General features: G+C 37.9%; 3 protein-coding genes across 3 annotated transcripts; all 3 read right to left on the bottom strand.

The window, feature by feature from the left end:
- Positions 1–942: 942 nt before the first annotated feature.
- LOC103141510 (olfactory receptor 52J3-like) lies at positions 943–1,961 on the bottom strand. The gene has a single exon (XM_007557184.2). The coding sequence runs from the start codon at positions 1,911–1,913 to the stop codon at positions 966–968; it is 948 nt and encodes a 315-aa protein (XP_007557246.1). The 5' UTR covers positions 1,914–1,961; the 3' UTR covers positions 943–965.
- A 1,882-nt stretch (positions 1,962–3,843) lies between these two features.
- LOC103141509 (putative gustatory receptor clone PTE03) lies at positions 3,844–4,897 on the bottom strand. Its single transcript, XM_007557183.2, has one exon. It carries the CDS (start codon positions 4,885–4,887, stop codon positions 3,952–3,954), a length of 936 nt encoding a protein of 311 aa, XP_007557245.1. The 5' UTR covers positions 4,888–4,897; the 3' UTR covers positions 3,844–3,951.
- Positions 4,898–12,029: 7,132 nt separating this feature from the next.
- On the bottom strand, positions 12,030–16,560 carry LOC103141502 (frizzled-7-A-like). The gene has a single exon (XM_007557174.2). It carries the CDS (start codon positions 15,712–15,714, stop codon positions 14,014–14,016), a length of 1,701 nt encoding a protein of 566 aa, XP_007557236.1. The 5' UTR covers positions 15,715–16,560; the 3' UTR covers positions 12,030–14,013.
- Between the last annotated feature and the right edge of the window lie 1,676 nt (positions 16,561–18,236).

Raw genomic sequence — 18,236 nt, 5'->3', positions numbered from 1 at the left:
AGTCATAATTTTCCTTGTGATTATTTCAGCAAACATAAGTAAGTTTATGCTTTGAATGAACAAACATAAGCTCAAATCTGCTCTATTGTAGTTTTTTTTATGAGTGCATTTCCCATGCCAAAAAAACTGTTTTCTGACACAATTTTAATTTTAAAATTTGATAATTTTCCTTATTTAAATTTCTAAATGTTAAAATTTCCAAGCACTTTTCTTATATCTTGTACATTTTAAACAAAGTATTTTGCAAAATGGGATTTATTAAGTGTATGTTAAATCATGACGCGTTTATCCAGGATCATGACGCATGATCCTGGATAAACTTTAATGAGCTTCATTTTAAAATATAACTAAAAAACTCTTGAGTCTAGACTAATAAATATTTTTAAGCACACTTCTTTGATCTTTAATGTCTTTGTTCATAAGTTCAAAAACAAGGATCACTAATGGTTTTCATCTAAACCAGACTTAAAGTACAACACGTCCAAAACCTTGATCTACAGAACTTTATAGAAACAAAAAGCTGTAAAATTAATATTTTTATTTTCTAAATGAAGGTGCACTCATCTTTGAGTTTTGATCAGACCAAACTGAGTTTAACAAAAGTGCATATTGTAATGCATTTAGTTTCAGTTTATTGTCATGCTGTAGCACAAATTCAAGTCAAGCCAACTTTTTTTACAAGCACTTTTGAAGCAGTAAAACTGACCAAAGTGCTGAACAAGCATATAAAACAAAAGATCAAAATAAAACAAAGAGGCAATGCACAACAAATAAAAAGATCTTTCATTCTGTCAAAAGCCAATGAAATCAAAGAAAAAACAGTCAAATCAGGGCAATTTACCACAAAAACAGATATGACAGACCCTGGTTGTTAGTAGTATTCACACTAATTTGATTTTTTTCCACACACTTTTGCACTTGTGAACCCTGTAAACCATTCATTGTAGGTTCAAGAGGAGCATGTTTCAGACAATCTGTTTTAGTTTGAATCGTTGGCATGCCACCGCACACAAATGCATCATCCTCCTTCTAATTTTTGTGAGAATCAGCCCATAAATAACTGGGTTCACAACTGGTGGGATTATGAGAAATTGCACGGCCATGAAGTTTCTTAAACCCTGCGGCACAGACGTCGATCCGTACCTGGAGTACATAAGGTCAAAGAGCAGAGCAGTGCTGACGTTGAACAGACACATGAGATGCGGCACGCAGGTCTGGATAAACTTTCCTCTGCCCTCCTTGGAGCTCAGGGCCGACTTTACAAGCTGGACGTATGACCAGCCGATGTAGAGAACATGAACAAAATAAAACGCAATGACAATGAGTCCAACTACGTCGTTTACTTTTGTCGAACCACAAGAAAGTTTAACAACGGACCAGTTCTCGCAGTAAAGCTTGTCGATGTGGGAACCGCATAGCTTGAGCATTGATGTGAGGCCGACGACCAGCAGCATACACCCCAGAGGAACCATCCAACACAAACAAACCAAAGCAACAGTCCTGGGCCGAGTCATCACAGAGTGGTAGGTCAGCGGTCTGCAAATAGCCACGTATCTGTCATAAGCCATCAGTGCCAAAACAGAGAAGTCAACCATTGCATAAGAATAAATAATATATATTTGTAGGAAGCATCCTGCGTACGTTATGACATGAGCTCCAGATAACAGGTCATACATAAACTTAGGGTAAAAGCCTGCAGTCCCATAAAGTGCATTGATACACAGGTTACACACAATAAAGTACATGGGTTCGTGCAGGTTCTGATGGAAGATTACAGTTAAAATGAGAGCAACGTTTACCAGTAAAATAAGACAATAACATAGTAGAGTAAGAGAGAATAATGCGACTGTATAGCTGGTTGTTGCATTGAAACCTGAGAGTGAAAAAATAACTTCACCAGACGTTTGATTCATCTGGCTCTGAGTGAATAGCTCATTGTCTGCACACCTGTTTGCGTAAGGTTTGAATTTAAAGCTGAATCTGAAGGGAGCCTCCTTCTTCCTCCACTCTGTTGGTCTCAGGTGGGTGGGAGTTTAAAGGGGACCTATGATACAAAATTCACATTTTGCAAATTATTTATATTTATATTTGGGTTTCTAGTTGATATTTTTTGGTGTCTGGAAAATGAGCCATTTCAAAAACTTCCTGTCACATTGCGCCGTTACCAAGCAACGCAATGCAAGCAGAGCTCCAGCACATTTGGTCAGCTAGTTTCACCTCTGTATGCGTTGTACAATGGCTACTGGAAAAGACAAGTGTTTAGTTGTTGACTTACCCTCCAGAAACTACTTGCTGCATTATTGTTGGTTGCATAGGAGGCTCTACTTCTACTTTTCATCAGTTCCTCCATAATTTTGTTTTTGTGATTTTTCACAATCAAAATCACAGATTTTGAGTTTCTAATTTAGAAATATTTGTGCTTATTTATGACAGTAAATGTGACTTTTTGTTACTCGCTGTATCAATTATTACTTGGCATCAAGTAAGACTGAGGCAGCAGGGTAAAATGTTTTGACCATTTTTGGGAAAAATCTGCAAAAACTCATAATTATGCATTATTGCTAAAAACAAAATGCAGGAGTCTGTGATTGTGGAAAAACTGGAGGGACTGGTTGATGTAATTTGACATCTAGAGGGCCACATAAAAAGCTTTGGCGGGCCGGATTTGGCCCCAAGGCCTCCAGTTTGACACTAAAGATGAGAGACGCAAGACCCATTGATTCAATTGAGCTGAAGGCCTCTATGAGAACAATCTAAAGGCTTTTTATAACCTCAGCAGAGCGTCCATGCCACGCCACACTGATGCAATAATTAACTCAAAAAAGACCCAATCAAGTGTCCAGTGAACATGCTGTAGAGAACAGACACACTTTTAGTTTCTAATTTTATGAGAAACCGAATTTAGGGTTTCCAGAAGCTGCTTGGAAAACATCTATCCCTGTCTAATAAGTTCACTTTCTGAAGAGAAATATAAATAAAAATATAAATCCTTCTTCTTTGCTCCTCAGTTGTTCCAGCAGCAAAGTGACGGCAAATGGAAACAGGAAGATGTAATTACAATCATTGAATTAATTAAATTGTAGTAATTATTTAGATTCACAGAAATTTACAGATGCCTCTTAAAATTTGTTTGAACCAAAAACTGAGTTGAATTTTCTGACTGTATAATAAGATTAAACTAACCCAGAAAATTGTTTCCAGCTAAAAACAAATCAGTTTTTATTTAAGATATTTTAGTTTGAGTCCCAAACTGAATGAGCAACAACTTTTCCTTTTCCTGAACATGACAACTTCCACATTATAGATAAAGGGCACAAAACTGGGCTGTTTCCCTACCTAAATGTGTTAAATACTCAAAAATTAGTTGTGTGTGTCACAATTTGTCTAAGGAAATTGACCTGAAGAAAGAAAATATAAAAATGTGTTTGGTGTTAATGTTAAACATTTAAATCAGAGTTTTCTCTTTTGTTTTAGAATTATCAAATTATTTACCTTTTTTGTGTTTAACTTTTTAGTTTTCATGTGATTCTTTTGTGATTTTTACTTTTTAACCACATTAAGCAAAAACACTAAACTGTTTTACCAACCCTTTATTATTTTATAGCAAAATGGAAATATGCTAAACAATGTCTGTTGTCATTTAATTTGTTACTATTTGGAAAACAACAAACAAACAAGAAGAAACAGTAATGGAAGCAAGAAAATTAAAGCAACACTCAAAAATCTTGATATAATCTTTGGTTTTTTGTTTTTGTTTGTAATTTTAAAACAAAACACTACACAGGTTTCCTTTAAAATAGCTAATAATAAACATTTTCAAACATTTCTGCAGATAGTTCTGTTAGCGTATTGAGTCATGGTGTAAAGAAAGGTCAGAAAGAAAAACCAGATAAGTTGTGTTGCAAATGCGGTAAATATTTCCATCGACATGGCCGACCTCATCCCTCATCCTCACCCCTCCACCTGCTTTTTGTACCTGCACAATCTGAAGAAACTGTTGCGAACTTGAGTTAAATTCAAACCATAGATGATCGGGTTAAGCATCGGCGGGATGATCAGAAACTGGATCGCCATGAAGTTCTTCAGACTCTGCGGCACCGACTCCGACCCGTATCGAGCGTACATGACGTCGAAAAGAAGAGTGGCGGAGACGTTAGTCAGACATATGAGATGCGGCATGCATGTCTGCAGGAACTTCCTCCTGCGTTCTGGGTACCTTAGAGCAAACGTAACCAACTGAAAGTATGAGCACAAAATGAAGAGAGCGTGGCCACAATACAGGATTATGACAAAAAATCCAACTATATTATTTAACGTTGTTGAGTAACATGAAAGTTTAATAAAGGACCAGTTCTCACAGTATAGTTTCTCTACCTGGAAGCCACATAGAATCAGCTTGGAGCTCATGATCACGACAGCAGACTGGCAGATCATTGGCACCAGTCTGGAGAAACACACCAAGAAAGCGACCCGTTGTTTGGTCATGATGGAGTGATACTCCAGAGGGCGGCAGATGGCCAAATACCGATCGTAAGACATCACCGCGAGAATGGAGAAGTCTGTTGTCGCATAGGAGTAGATGAAAAAAACCTGCAGGAGGCAACCAGCGTAAGAAATGACATGAGTGTTGGACAACAGATCGAAGAGAAATTTAGGGTGAAAAGCTGCCGTCCCATAAAGGCTGTTAAAACACAGATTACACAGGAAGATGTACATGGGCTTGTGAAGCTTCTCCTCTAGTATGATGGTAAGAATAAGAGCCACATTCACAAATATAATCACAATGTAACACAGCAGGGTTAGAGCAAACAGGGTCAGGCGGTATTTTGCTGAACTGTCCTTAAATCCCAACAAGGTGAATGAACCCAACATGGTTGCATTGATCATTATGTTCACATCTCTCTGTCAATCCTAGATGCTTTTTCCATGAACGTGTACTGCAGAGTGTGAAGATGATGGGATGTGCCGGCCACGCAGTTCACCCCCTGCCCAGGAAAACGTCAGTGTGAGTCTTCATTTAGCGCCTGCTGAGCCCAATCAGAGCTCAGTTCATCTCCAGAGCCTAATTACACAAAACTGTTGCTTAAAAAATAAGAAAACTACTGTAACTGGGGTGAAAGATAAAATAATGTCAGATATTATAGTCCAGAAATATGGAAATGTTCCTTTGGCTCTCCAACCGTAAAATAAAACACATTCATACAATAATAATACCAGCAATAAACATTTCACACATTTTTACAAAACATTTGAAAATACTCTGTACAAAAGGACAAAACTTTTTGACATCAAATCACACGAAACTTTTTATGTCAGCAATAATTACCAGGAATATCTGCTGAATGCCAGAATAAAAAGAGAGCTGCTCAGAGATCCATGTACTTTTCTTAGTATTTAGTTTATTTAGAGTTGCAATACTTCTAACAATAAACTTTAAGAAAGGATCATGTAGAGCTCAAACAGAAATCATTTTCTCCACTGTACCAGATTACAGCATCATCTAATTCACATCTGCAGACCTTTGACTAGTTGTAAAAATGGATAAACAATGCAATACTGACACCAATAATACTTTTAATTTAAGTTTGATATAATGTCAAACTTCTCACCTCCTGGTGTTTTTGTGGTTTTTCTTTTGGTTTATTTTGTTCAAAGCTCAGAATTTGGACAAAGTTTATAAGTTTCTACAAAATACTTTAAAAACATAAAACAATATATATTTTTCCTACATTTTTCAAATGGCAATAGCCATTTGAGAATAAATCAAAACAAAATAGTTTTTGAAGTAGAGAAAAAAACTAAATAATACAAAACGAAAATAAAATTTTACAAGGAAATCTGAAACTAAAATATCGATCTTACGCTATTATCGATCCGATATTGATACTGACACGGAGTTGTTATTGGTAATATCAATATATTTGATCAATCCACTCTTCTGGGGTTGATTTGAATCAAACATTTTGGGTAATTAAAATCACATGAACAAGTTTGGTCACGTGATGTCATTAACAAACACGCCACGTCATCATGTCCCTGCTACTTCCTGTTGCCTTCTTCGTCATTTCTGCCAGTAGTAACATCCGGTTATTGGTCATGTGAGTCATGTGATGCAAAATAAGTGTTTCTATTGCAGTTTTGTGAAGCACAGCCGAAAGAAACCATCTCACCCTAGCGCAAAAACTTTTAATTCAACAATTTGAGTTTTTTTAATTGGCGAGTTTCCTATATGGTCAATGGATTTGCTCATAAATTACACATTTATTATTTATTTAGATAAAAATTGTCTTTAATCGTCTTATTTTCTTTAATATTAAAACACAAAGTGTATATTTGACCTTTATGGGGGTTGTTTTTACTTTTTGTATTCTCTCCGATGTCATCTGCCCCACAGGGGGGTAAAGGGAGTTTTGTCACAGTTACATCTTCATGGAAAACAGTCCCAGAGCATTAAATTTAAATTAATGTCCAGGGAGTACAGAGAGAGCGGACTAATGACCCAGAGGTTTAATCGCTGTGTTTTCATGTCACAACAACAGGGAGCAAACTTTTATCTTTTGGCATCATAAACATCACAATCCCTGATGTCCAGACTGATTGCATCAGATTGACTTTTCACAGATATGTTCAGATTACAGATTTGTCAAGTTAAAACTTTTATTAAAACTATTTTAGATGCTGCATAACCTCAAACCTGCCAAAAAATATTTAGACTACATATGTAGATTTATAATGCTGCTTGCTTTAAATGTTTCCATACACACAACTGGACTCTAGTTACTAATTATGCAATATGCAACTGGGTTTTACTTAGGGGAAAAATGTGAATACTTTTGCATGGCTCCACATTTAGGCTTACCTACTTATCTACACCAAATATAACGATTTTTTTTGCTTTACAAATTAATCATGATCAGTAAAATCTGGCTTTTTTGGCAAAACACAGAAAAATCCCTTTAATGTCAAAGTGAAAATGGATTTTTAGCAAAATATTAACAACTAAATTAAAATATGTGACATGAAATAACTGCATTAATATAAATCCCTTTCCAGTCAGTATTTAACAAATGTACTACATGTAGTCTGTGCATATACATATTTACAGACATACAAGTACACACACACATGCACACGTTTGTATTTATATCCTTATAAGGACTTTGTATTGACTTCCATTCATTTTACTTTTTGAACTTATTCAGTTTCACTTCCCTAACTCTTACCAGTTCAAATGGCCAAATTTATAACCATGGTCAAAGATGTAATCGGATTAGTCCAATGATCTTCAACAAAATCAACCAATGGGCTGTCATGGTTGATGTATATTTTAAGGGAATCTATTGTGCAAAATTCACATTTTGCACATCTTTTCACTTCTATTTGAGCCGAAGTGCTTAAAGAAAAACACCCAGCTTTTTTGCCAATAAATTAGTGTTTTTTGGTTTCTCAAAAATGAGCCGTTTCAAAATGCTCCTGAATGTAGCATCACCTAGCAACCCCAGTGAAGCCCAGCTCATTGCCTAGCAGCCCAGAGCTCCAGCACGTTTGGTTTTACCACTGCATGCGCTCTACAATGGCTGCTGGAAAAGACGAGTGTTTTGTTGTTGACTTACCGTCCAGAAGCCACTTTCTGCATTCTTGTTGGTTGTGCAGGAGGCTCCACTTCTGCTTTTCAAAGATGTACGGTTGTATAATTGCACATTTTCACGGGCGAGTGTAAATGTTGAGACGGGAGTTACAATCTACACAGTGGATAACTGCAATGCTCCGCTTTCTGGTTTTCTTTAAATACCATAAATAAATACATTTCAGGTAGTTATTTGGGTAACTCCGTATTTTGCATTAGATTTTAACGGTTTTAAAACCAATATTAATTAGTATTCATCCCAACAGTTGTTGTTGTTGTTGTTATTATTATTATTATTATTATTATTATTATTATTATTATACCTTGTCCTGTGAAATAGCCTTCCTGAAGAGTTGAGAGAAGAAGTAGTCATTGATTTTTATATAAATAAACTTAGGAGCTTGGCTTTTATTTGATTTGTAGCATTTATTCATAGTTTAACCATAGTTATGTCTGTAGTTTTATTGTACTTTAAATTTGGGTGTTTAAATAATTCAGTTCATCAGACAATACTTTTTATTACTGCTGTGATTATTGAACTCTTTAATTTGTTGTTTTGAATAAAAATATTTTTGTAAGCTAAAATTGGCACTTAATTTAAACAACTTATGTTTCTTAATATATTTAATTATTAGCTTAACTTAATTTTTATTAATCTTTTCATAATTTATGTAACATTCCTACAAGGTCCTTAGGATTTTGTTGCATAATTTTGATGCAGATTTGCTTCTATTAATTGTTTTAAAAACAAAAATATGAAACCTTACAGATACAAACATGAAACCTCGATCTAACTTAATTTTGTGCGTTTATTATTAAGAAAAGCTGCTTGTAGCAGCTGCTGCCACCAGATGTAAGTATCACTCCACGTCTCAAAGTGGATTTAACCTTACATGTCGGTGCGTGTCGCCCCCTGCTGGGTGAAATGAGAACAGCAGCAGGGGAGATAAATCTCTACAAGTCACTCACCATGCTGTGGTCCTGCGGCACTTTGACACAGACTCAGAGGTTTCAGTATTTATACAGAGGATTACAGAACCAGAGTCACTCAGGATCAATTACTGGGACGTGTGAGAGTGTTTAAGTTGTGGATTTAGGAATTTACTGCTCTCATTTTTCCTGCTTTTGTTTACATTATTATCACAATAAATTAGAGAAATAGCCTAAAGCTCTGTCTCATCAGCCACAATGTTAGGGAAATGAAAGGTTATTTTAGTGTATTTGTGTTTTATTTGCTACTTTCGTCCCAGACAGGGAAACAATAAAGGCACAAGTTAAACGATTAAAAATAAATAGTCATGTTTTGACTCTTGGTAAAAATCCCAAGCACATGCAGTTGTCATATTTTAATTTAATTTCAAAAAGAAAATAATTTCCCTTCAGAACATTAATATGTAACATAAGTTATTTCTTCTCGTTTAAAAAATGTGTTAGGGTTTAAACTCTGAAAAAAGTTAAATATTCAACTCACATAATTTGCCTTTCTGCTGTTTTCTCTTTACACTATAAGAAAGATTTCTGTAAAAAAAAGAAACGTTTTTTTAATTCTGCACACATTTCCATCAACTTTAAACTGATTTTTACCATAATTTAACAGTTTAGCATAATAAATGTACTCACATTTCTGTTAAAAACAGAAGCCAAAGTTTAACTCTAAAGGGTTTGACAAAATACACCAAACTGTCTTCAGCTGAACAGGAGATTCTGCCACACTGGAAAAACTATTTTTATTCATAATTATTTTCACAAAGGAGGAAATGATTTCCAATGATTTTCACTAAATAGATGAGGATTCTAAGAGCTTGGTAAGATTACAAATAAAAAGTTATTAAAATTAATCAATTTTTTGTTCTATATAAAGATTGAAATGAATGACATTTACAAGAGATTTATTAATTAAAAAGTATTATTGGTATCTAAATTACACAAATAAAGAAGTTTATTTAAAAACTTTGATCAAAGCTGCAAAACCGATCCAATCAAAATTCTTGAGAGGAAAATATTCCTAGAAAAAAAAACAGTTTGCATGTATGAAATGTGCAAAATGTGAACATTTTAACTTATGAACAACTTATAAAATAAAAACTTTAGTTGCTTAAACTTTCATTAATTTCAGTTAAAAAGATTACTTTATTTATCCGAAAGGGAAATCAAATGTTCTCAGAACTCATATCATCCAATAATCTTCAAAGAGATGTAATGGATTTCCAGTAGCAGTCAGTCTTGCAGCACACCCAAAGTTGCCTCCGAGTCAAAACTGTTACTCTATGAGAGTCTCATGACATGCTATCAGCTCAATATCTGTAGAGGATATTTCACAGCAGCATATCCTGGATGACATCATCAGTTGTTGGTAAGCTCTGCTTATCCACCTCATTTGCTTTTGCTGCTCCTCTTTAAATTTCTGCCTATTGTTAGTAAGTCAGCCATATTCCAAGGTCGTATCAAAACTGTAGAAAGTTAATGCATAGCTGTGCATAGTGAGGACTGAAGCTTATAATGGCATTCATATATAAAATGGGAAACACTATGATACATAATATTTCTATAGTATTATTTAAAAATAGCTATTTTTGTTTCTAAGGCAAGGGTGACCAAAATACAAAACATTTTTTAAAAACTAAGATCTTGAGAATGTATTTCCTGCTCAACAATAAAGCATGAAATATTTACAAAATAGTCAGATTTTTTTACAGGAATTGTTGTTGCGCAACACCCCCCACCCCTCTTCTCTCTATATCTACTTCCCCTTCTGAGAGGGAGATGTTGCTCTCCAGCTCTCCGTCTAACGGGTCTGAGAAGCCTCTAACTCCTGAGTATTACTACAGATGAGAATATAGAGGACATTCTGTTTAAGCTGGGCGCGAGAAAGACTAGCCTGGTTTCTAACGACCTCCATCCAGATGTCCCACCCTTTTTCACCCTGTGAACTAGCCAGATCGAGCAGACCGCAATCAGATAGCTCCACAGAGCACACCTGTTAACAGTCGCTCTTTCTCTTTATTACAACTCGCACTTGTTACTGAACCAGGTAGGCTTTAGTGACTCGGGCGAGACCCAAGGGTGTTGTTTTGGCTAAAAGCAACCTATAAAACATTTTCCACTTTTTCCTCCCAGAATCAAACTTCATAGCTATTTTACAACCATCAAAGAACTTAAAGCAACTCATTAATTGAATGTCCACAACATCTTATGTTGTCATATGTGTCATATTATGAATATGTAAATCTTTGTAAATCCAAAGCTTCAAAAAGTTTTTTTGCACATTTTTTCTCATTGAAAGAAAACTAACAATCTCACTAATTTCCTCACTAAGACCGAGTCTTTTCTCAGCAATAAAAACCACGATTTAGCTCCCTGGTTATTTGAAAACTCTTGCTATATTCATCTAACTGTTAATAATGTAATTAAAAACAGATTTAAGTTAAAAAAAAGTCTGCTTTAGTGTAAAAGTCAATGGATAGTCGTGCACCTATTTACCATGAAATTAAAGGGAAACAAGAAGGATTGGCTATTAAAAGATTATTTTTGTGTTGTTGCCTTACATTTTTTGTGAGCTTTTATTTGTGGGTTGTAGTTTTGAACTAATTGGATCAAAATGTCTCCTTCTCCATCAATTCAAGGGCCGCTGAAAATCAGTTCAGGGTCACAAATGGCCCTCGGGCCACACTTTGGTCACCCCTGCTTTTAGAGATCAGGGTGGAGCACAAAATGAAAGAACCTCCCAAGGATTAATGCACTTTTCCAAGTAGTATTTATTTAAAAAAATACAGTTTTATGACTCATGGTTGCCAAGTAAAGGATAATCTGAACCACTTTATTTCATTGATGACTCACTAGCCAACTGCAAAACAGGTCAACGATGGCTCCTCCTAGTATCCTAGTATTTTTATTTGATGTTATAAAACTTTAAGAGTGGTGAATGTGTCACATTTATGTCCTGTTTATAGACTGCTAAACATAAACGACAGTCTATTTACATTACATCGACATTAAAGGCCAACAAGATTAGCTCCTTTGCTTTCGTTTAGCTTTTCTTTGCTGAAAGTGAATCTGCAGACTGGACTAATAAAGTTATCTGACTCATCCCTCAAGCACTTCATCAGAGGGCTGTAAAACTAAATGCTGCTGCACAGTAAACAGCTCCAACACCTAGAAACAAACACTTTAAAATGTGTGTTTTTTTCCAGAATCTCTGTCACAAATATCACTCTAGTAGGATTCTGTAAACATGAGAGAGCAATATGTTTGCTGAAACTTTAACTGACATCCAGCTCTGATCTGAAGGCTGGCTTATCTATTGTTTTGCTGTAGACATCGCTAATGTTGGCTAAACATTAGCCAACATTGGGTAAACATTAGCACAACTCAAGGTCCACATCACAAAATGATAATCACCACATTACAAACTTTACCACTTTTATTCAAACTGTACATGTACAATGGGCTTATCTCATTTTTAAAAAAATACAAGTAAAAACAGACAAAAATGGGTATTTCCCCCCCCCCTTAAATACAATATGCATCTAAAAATCAAGAGTCTCTGTTTGCTGGCTGGTTTGCATATGTTCTGAAAACACAAAAAAACTAATTTTCCTTCTGCAAACAGAACAAACTAAACGTGTCAGTCTGGTAGCAATAACAGAATCACTTTGCTTTGTTTGGTAAAAAATGCATGAAGTGACATTTTTCTGTTGAGCAGAACTTAAGCAGGTCTTGAGGTATGTAGTACATCCATGTGAGGAGGAGAAGAAGAAGAAGAAAATGGCATGGTATATACAGACTGCCTTTAAATACAGCATGAAGTATAAAGTATGCACAATTTTAGTGAGAATATACGTAAAAAAACAACAGGGCATGTTTAGGAATTTAAATAACCACGAAGGCCAAACTGCTGACTTGCTCTCATTGTCTGAGAAAATGTGCTACGAGACGAGAAGCAGGCGGTTTCAGCTGACTCCTGACAAATCGCCACTAATATATTTGTTTAGTCTGAATGACGAAGTCACTTGTTTTAAATGCTGCAAGCGTCAAGTCGACGCTTGCAGCATTTACTTCTCCTAATCAAGATAAGACAGACATTCAACAAGAGTCGTCTCACTTTAACTAAAAGCATTTAAACTCAGGTTTAAGCCTAAAATAAGGTGTTATTCCTATACAATCCTGTATCAAAAACTAGGAAATTATCATGATTAAAAGTCAGGTACAACACAACCTTAACTTTCTGTTCTCACAATCTGGTAAACCAGTTTTTTTATTTCCTAAAAACAACCCTCTCCTCAGTAACAAGCTCTTCTATTTGACCTCCTTCTAACACAGAAACAACATGCAACTTCTCAGATTTTTAGGCTTCTGTAGAAAAAAAAACAACCCAGATAATTAAAAATAAGTAAATAAAACATCTAGAAAAAATGTTCAGTCGGCTTGCAATAATGTAACACTTCATGAAATTAAAAAAAAATAAGGCAAGTTACACCAAGCAGAACGCAGGTGCTAACTCAGAGTACAATTTTATCCTGGATAAAATAACAGAGCTCCAGAAGAACCATTTGCACTCCCATGGATTAAATCTGGATCACTGAAATGGTGCTTTGGGTGTCTTAAAGGCTTTAAAGAGGGAAAAAAAAAGCTTTTTTGATGGGTAATCCAAAAGTAGAGAGACCACACACAGAGACTAACAATGAGCCGTTGTGTCTCCAGGTTTCTGTATGCATGTGTGTGTGGCCTCTTTAAAAAAAAAAAAAAAGGCAAGATCCAGGTCAATCTGTGGTGTAACTGTCTTTTTTTTTTTACATTTACGATCACTGTGCAAACCAGTACATAACTTCATTCAACTTCAGAGTGAACATTCAAAACAGAAGTGAATATTCATCAGTCGGAAGATTAGAAAAAGAGGGAAATCTAGGCAGCCACTTGGCACATAAACATGATGATTAACTATTCCTCCCATTTAAAGCAGAAGAGATTGTACCCTGCAAACTCTAACATCAATTAAAGCTTTGCAGTAATTTCCCTAATGAATGAATTTTATCACATTGTTGTTCTCATACAGTCCACTGACAAACTCAAGGGTGAATAGGGAGTACATTCAAATTGTAACATAGGAATATATGTGTATATTATAAAGGGTTAAGTCTTTGCATGGCCATTTTATAGCAGTTTATGGTCCAAGAATACAAAAGCCATGATTTCTTTGACAAAATAGGGGACGGGGGAGTAAGTGAGTATATTGGAAGGTTGTCCAACTTCCTTAAAGGTGTTGTGTGCTGCTGTCACAACAGTAAAACACTATAACTCAGTTCTTAAAAAAAAAAGAAGAAAAAAAATATCCAACCAGGATTAATGAAATGAAAGCTTTTGACCTCATTTTCGCGCATGTTTCGCCTTCACACCGTCGTCTCTCCGTGGTTCCCGTTGCTGAGACGCTTGTAGAAACTCCGCCAGGACTGGAGGGTCTTCCCGGACCAGACCCAGAAACCGGAAGTGATCCCGACGATCATGGTCATCAGATATTTGATCATGAACACGGTGAAGTCCGGGGTCATGGGGGCGAAGTTGTGGACCGGGCAGGGGACGGCGAAGCGCTTGCAGGTATGCATGTGCCAGGTGCGTTCCCACTGCTCCCTGAAGGCCTGCTCGTAGAAATAACAGGCGATCACGATGGTGGCCGGAACCGTGTAGAGCACGCTGAACACCCCAATCCGAACCATCAGCTTCTCCAGCTTCTCCGTTTTGGTGCCGTCGTGTTTCATGATGGTGCGGATCCGGAACAGCGACACGAAGCCAGCCAACAGGAAGGACGTGCCGATGAAGAGGTAGACGAACAGCGGCGCTAGTACGAAACCGCGTAAGGCGTCCACGTTGAAGATCCCCACGAAGCACACTCCGGTCAGGACGTCTCCGTCCACCTGGCCCATTGCAAGGATCGTTATGGTTTTGATGGCCGGGACGGCCCACGCGGCCAGGTGGAAGTACTGGGAGTTGGCCTCTATCGCCTCGTGACCCCATTTCATTCCGGCGGAGAGGAACCAAGTCAGGGACAAGATGACCCACCAGATGGAGCTGGCCATGCCGAAGAAGTAGAGCACCATGAACAGGATGGTGCAGCCCTCCTTTTTGGTACCCTGAGCCACAGTCCTGTAGGCCTCCCCCTTGAATTTATCCACGCACACCACCTTGTCCTCCAGAAAGAACCCAGCGGCGTAGGCCACGGCCACCATGAAGTAGCAGCCGGACAGGAAGATGATGGGCCGCTCAGGGTACCTGAACCTCCTCATGTCCACTAAATAGGTGAGCACCGTGAACAGGGTGCTCACGCAGCACAGTATGGACCAGATCCCGACCCAAAGTCTGCCAAATTTCACCTCGTCTTCTCGAAAATACATGATCCCGCTGGGTTTCGTGGGTTCGCAGGGGGCGCCGCAGTCTCTGACCCCCATGAATTTGTAGCCCAGGTAGGGCGGCACCTCCAGCTGTAGGGGGCAGGAGAACTGGTTGGGCGGAATGGGCTGCGGGATCGGTCCACCACCTATGGGTGGAGGGGTCACGGGTTCGGATGCATGGGGAGACGAGGAGGAAGACGGGCTGCCGGGTTCCGATGTGTTCTGTCCCACGCAGATCTCCCCGGCTCCGTGGACGGGGAAAGCCTCGCAACGGAGGCGGTCCGGCCACTGGAAGCCGAATTTATTCATCAGGGCTTCACAACCCTGCCGTGCCCGCTCACACAGCGACCGACACGGCGGGATGGCCTGCTCCAGCACGGTGCACACCGGGGCGTACATGGAGCACAGGAAGAACTTGAGATCCGCGGAGCACTGGACCTTCACCAGCGGGTAGAACTGGTGCACCTCCAGCCCGGCGTCCTCCTGGTTGGTGTGGCCCAGGAGGTTCGGCATGATGGTCTGGTTGTAGGCGATATCGGTGCAGAGCGGGATGGAGATGGGCTGGCAAAAACCGTGCTCCGGGACGGATATCCCACTTTCGCTGTTGTGATGCTGAGCAGAAGAAGTGGGTGAGAGAGAAATCCCGCACAGCAGCCACATGATCCGCAGCAGCGCGGAGCCAGCGGTGAACCTGGCCGCCGCCATAGCTGGGGAGGAGGAGGGGGTGGGATAGAAAAACTTTGATCCAAGTAGAGAGACTTAAAAACGTCCGAAAACGGTGAAAAACCCACGATAAATGTCGACAGCTCTAACTTTTAGTCCACTTTGTTTGAGTTTCAGCGGCTTGTGTCGACTTTTCACTTGCAGTTTACGAAGATAAATCCAAGTAAAACGTTCGTCGTGTCATGACTTCTTAATGTTCTTTGTAAGTGACTCCAAGCAGTCCACTCTTCACTCACACTCCGTGGAAAACTGCACTTCAACTCACGTCTACTTAAAAAAATCTAAATAAAACCACCCCAGCGCGTTCAGCTGCTACTCAGTCCAAAATCCAGACTCAGAAACGGGTAGTATTTCCAGGGCTTTTCGTCTAAACTTCACGCCGAGCGTCGGCTCACATGCTGGGCGGTTGGAAGTCCAGAGGCTCGCTCCCCTCTCTCCGCGAGGATTCCGCCGGTTTCAAGGCGCCCATTCCATTCACTAGACCCCCCCTTCTCTAGCACCAAGCGCGGGCCGCCTTGAAACCGACACCGCGCTTCAGCCAATCAGAGCGTTTGTTTTCCTACAGGACTCGATGTCGATTGGTGTTCATTTCCCCACCGCAGGAAAGTATGTTACAGTAATTACATTACACCAGAGACTTTTTAAAACCCAAACAATTAAGTTTTCTAGTGGGATCTTTGCTCGTTTTAATTAAATCCTTATCTTTCGTCTTGGTACAACTAGTATATGTTACCCCTTTGATGTCCTAAAAAAAAAAAAGATTTGTGGTCGAAGACTGAATGGCATATTTTGATAATTCGTTTTTGTCATTAGGACTCATGAAAAAAGAGTTTATTAGATTATTTTTCTAAAATAAAAAATATATATACATAAAGCGACAAACTGGAAAAAAAAACAGTTTTCCATTTTGTTAATAAAAGAGGACTACAAGTTTTAATTTGGTCTAAATATAATTTTTCAACTATAACACTGAAGAGAACTGTAAAGGACAAATTTTTAAAATTTCTTAACTGTGAAACCATCAAAGGAAACCTTTCTAATTTGCATTTAATTCCCCCACAACTGTATCTAAAAAGTTTTTATCCAGCATATTTATTAACTACAAAACAATTTTTAAAAAATGTTGTTTAAAAATGGATTTGTTGTAAATTTTGCTTGTGAGCCTGATGTTGAAAATACTCTCCCCTAATATAACCTCTATAGACAAAAACATTTCATGGTGAAACATAGTTTGAGGTAGGTGTTCAGCATATTGGGATAGTTTCTCTTTTTAATTATGAAAGAAAATAAGTCAAAAGAAATTAAATTTTAATTTATGATCATCCATTTTTTTGACCTAGAAAACAGCTTATACTTCAATAATATTTTATAAGATGAAAATAAAATAACCACTTTTTGTTTGTTTTACGACACTGGTTTCTGTTGAGATCCAAAAACAAATGTAAATTTAATAAAAGCTCAACCTCAGACAATATTTCCACATTCTTCCCAAAGTACATCTTTGAATTCTTACAATTTATCTATTTTTATTGGCGTTAATGTTTGCAGTTCATCGTTTTCTTTTTGTGACACTGAAACAAAGATGGTGAGGTTTCTGGTTGGTTTCTGTTGTTTTTGCCCTCCACTGGTTGTTCAGATGTATTTAAACGCAGAGTTACTCAAAACTTTCTGTTAAAAACTCTTTAGGAATTCTTTTGTTGCTGCAATAGTCTTATCTTAAGTATGTCAAAATGTTATCTTTGGCATTTCACACTGGTACAACTGACAGAAATGGAGGAAAATATCTTAGAGACACCTTTTTTAATTTTATTGTTAACTTAACTATAGGCTTTTTTATTATTTATTATTAAATATTTAATATAGCTGCATTAAAAGAAAATATAGAGTTCTCTAAAACCTGATGGTCAAATCTTCAAGTTGGATTTTAAATGTACTAAAAGATTTGGCTACTTGGAAGCAAAATCCAAGGTGCAAAGTTTTTGATTTTGAGATTTATTTTACGTACCCAAAAATGTCCATGTTGTATTCTCGTCACATTAAAGACTTTGGACTATTAGTTTCCTGCTGCTGTGCACAAAATCTCTCTCTGTGCATCTAGGAAATGCAAACCACAGGAAAAAATAAAGAAACCTAAACGGATTCTAGCATTTTAAGCTGTAGATATGAACAGGCACCTCATGCGGTCGGGTGGTTAAGTGTTTCACTGCGAACAATCCAGCGCAGCACCCTTCATCATTATGGGAACTGAGAGCAACAACAGGCAAAAGCAGCTGTAATTTAGTGTGGCAGCTTGATCAATCAGACCAAAGGACGACCCAGTGTGGGAGGGTGGGGTTGCATGGTGGCCCCTGCTGCATTTGGTCCATTTCTGCCCTGAGTGGGATGAAAGGAGGTGGGGGTTTGGGCTGCAGTGGGGGGAAGGGACAGGAAGAAGAGAGAGGTCAAAGAGGGCAGGGGGAGAAGGGAAAGAAGTAGGAGGAGAGGTTCAGCCAAAAGGAGAGTTT

The sequence above is a fragment of the Poecilia formosa genome, unplaced genomic scaffold, assembly GCF_000485575.1.
Source record: "Poecilia formosa unplaced genomic scaffold, Poecilia_formosa-5.1.2 Scaffold84, whole genome shotgun sequence".
In the NCBI taxonomy this organism is placed as follows: domain Eukaryota; kingdom Metazoa; phylum Chordata; class Actinopteri; order Cyprinodontiformes; family Poeciliidae; genus Poecilia; species Poecilia formosa.
The sequence above is the reverse complement of the archived record's forward strand: the minus strand, read 5'-3'. Positions and strand labels throughout refer to the sequence as shown.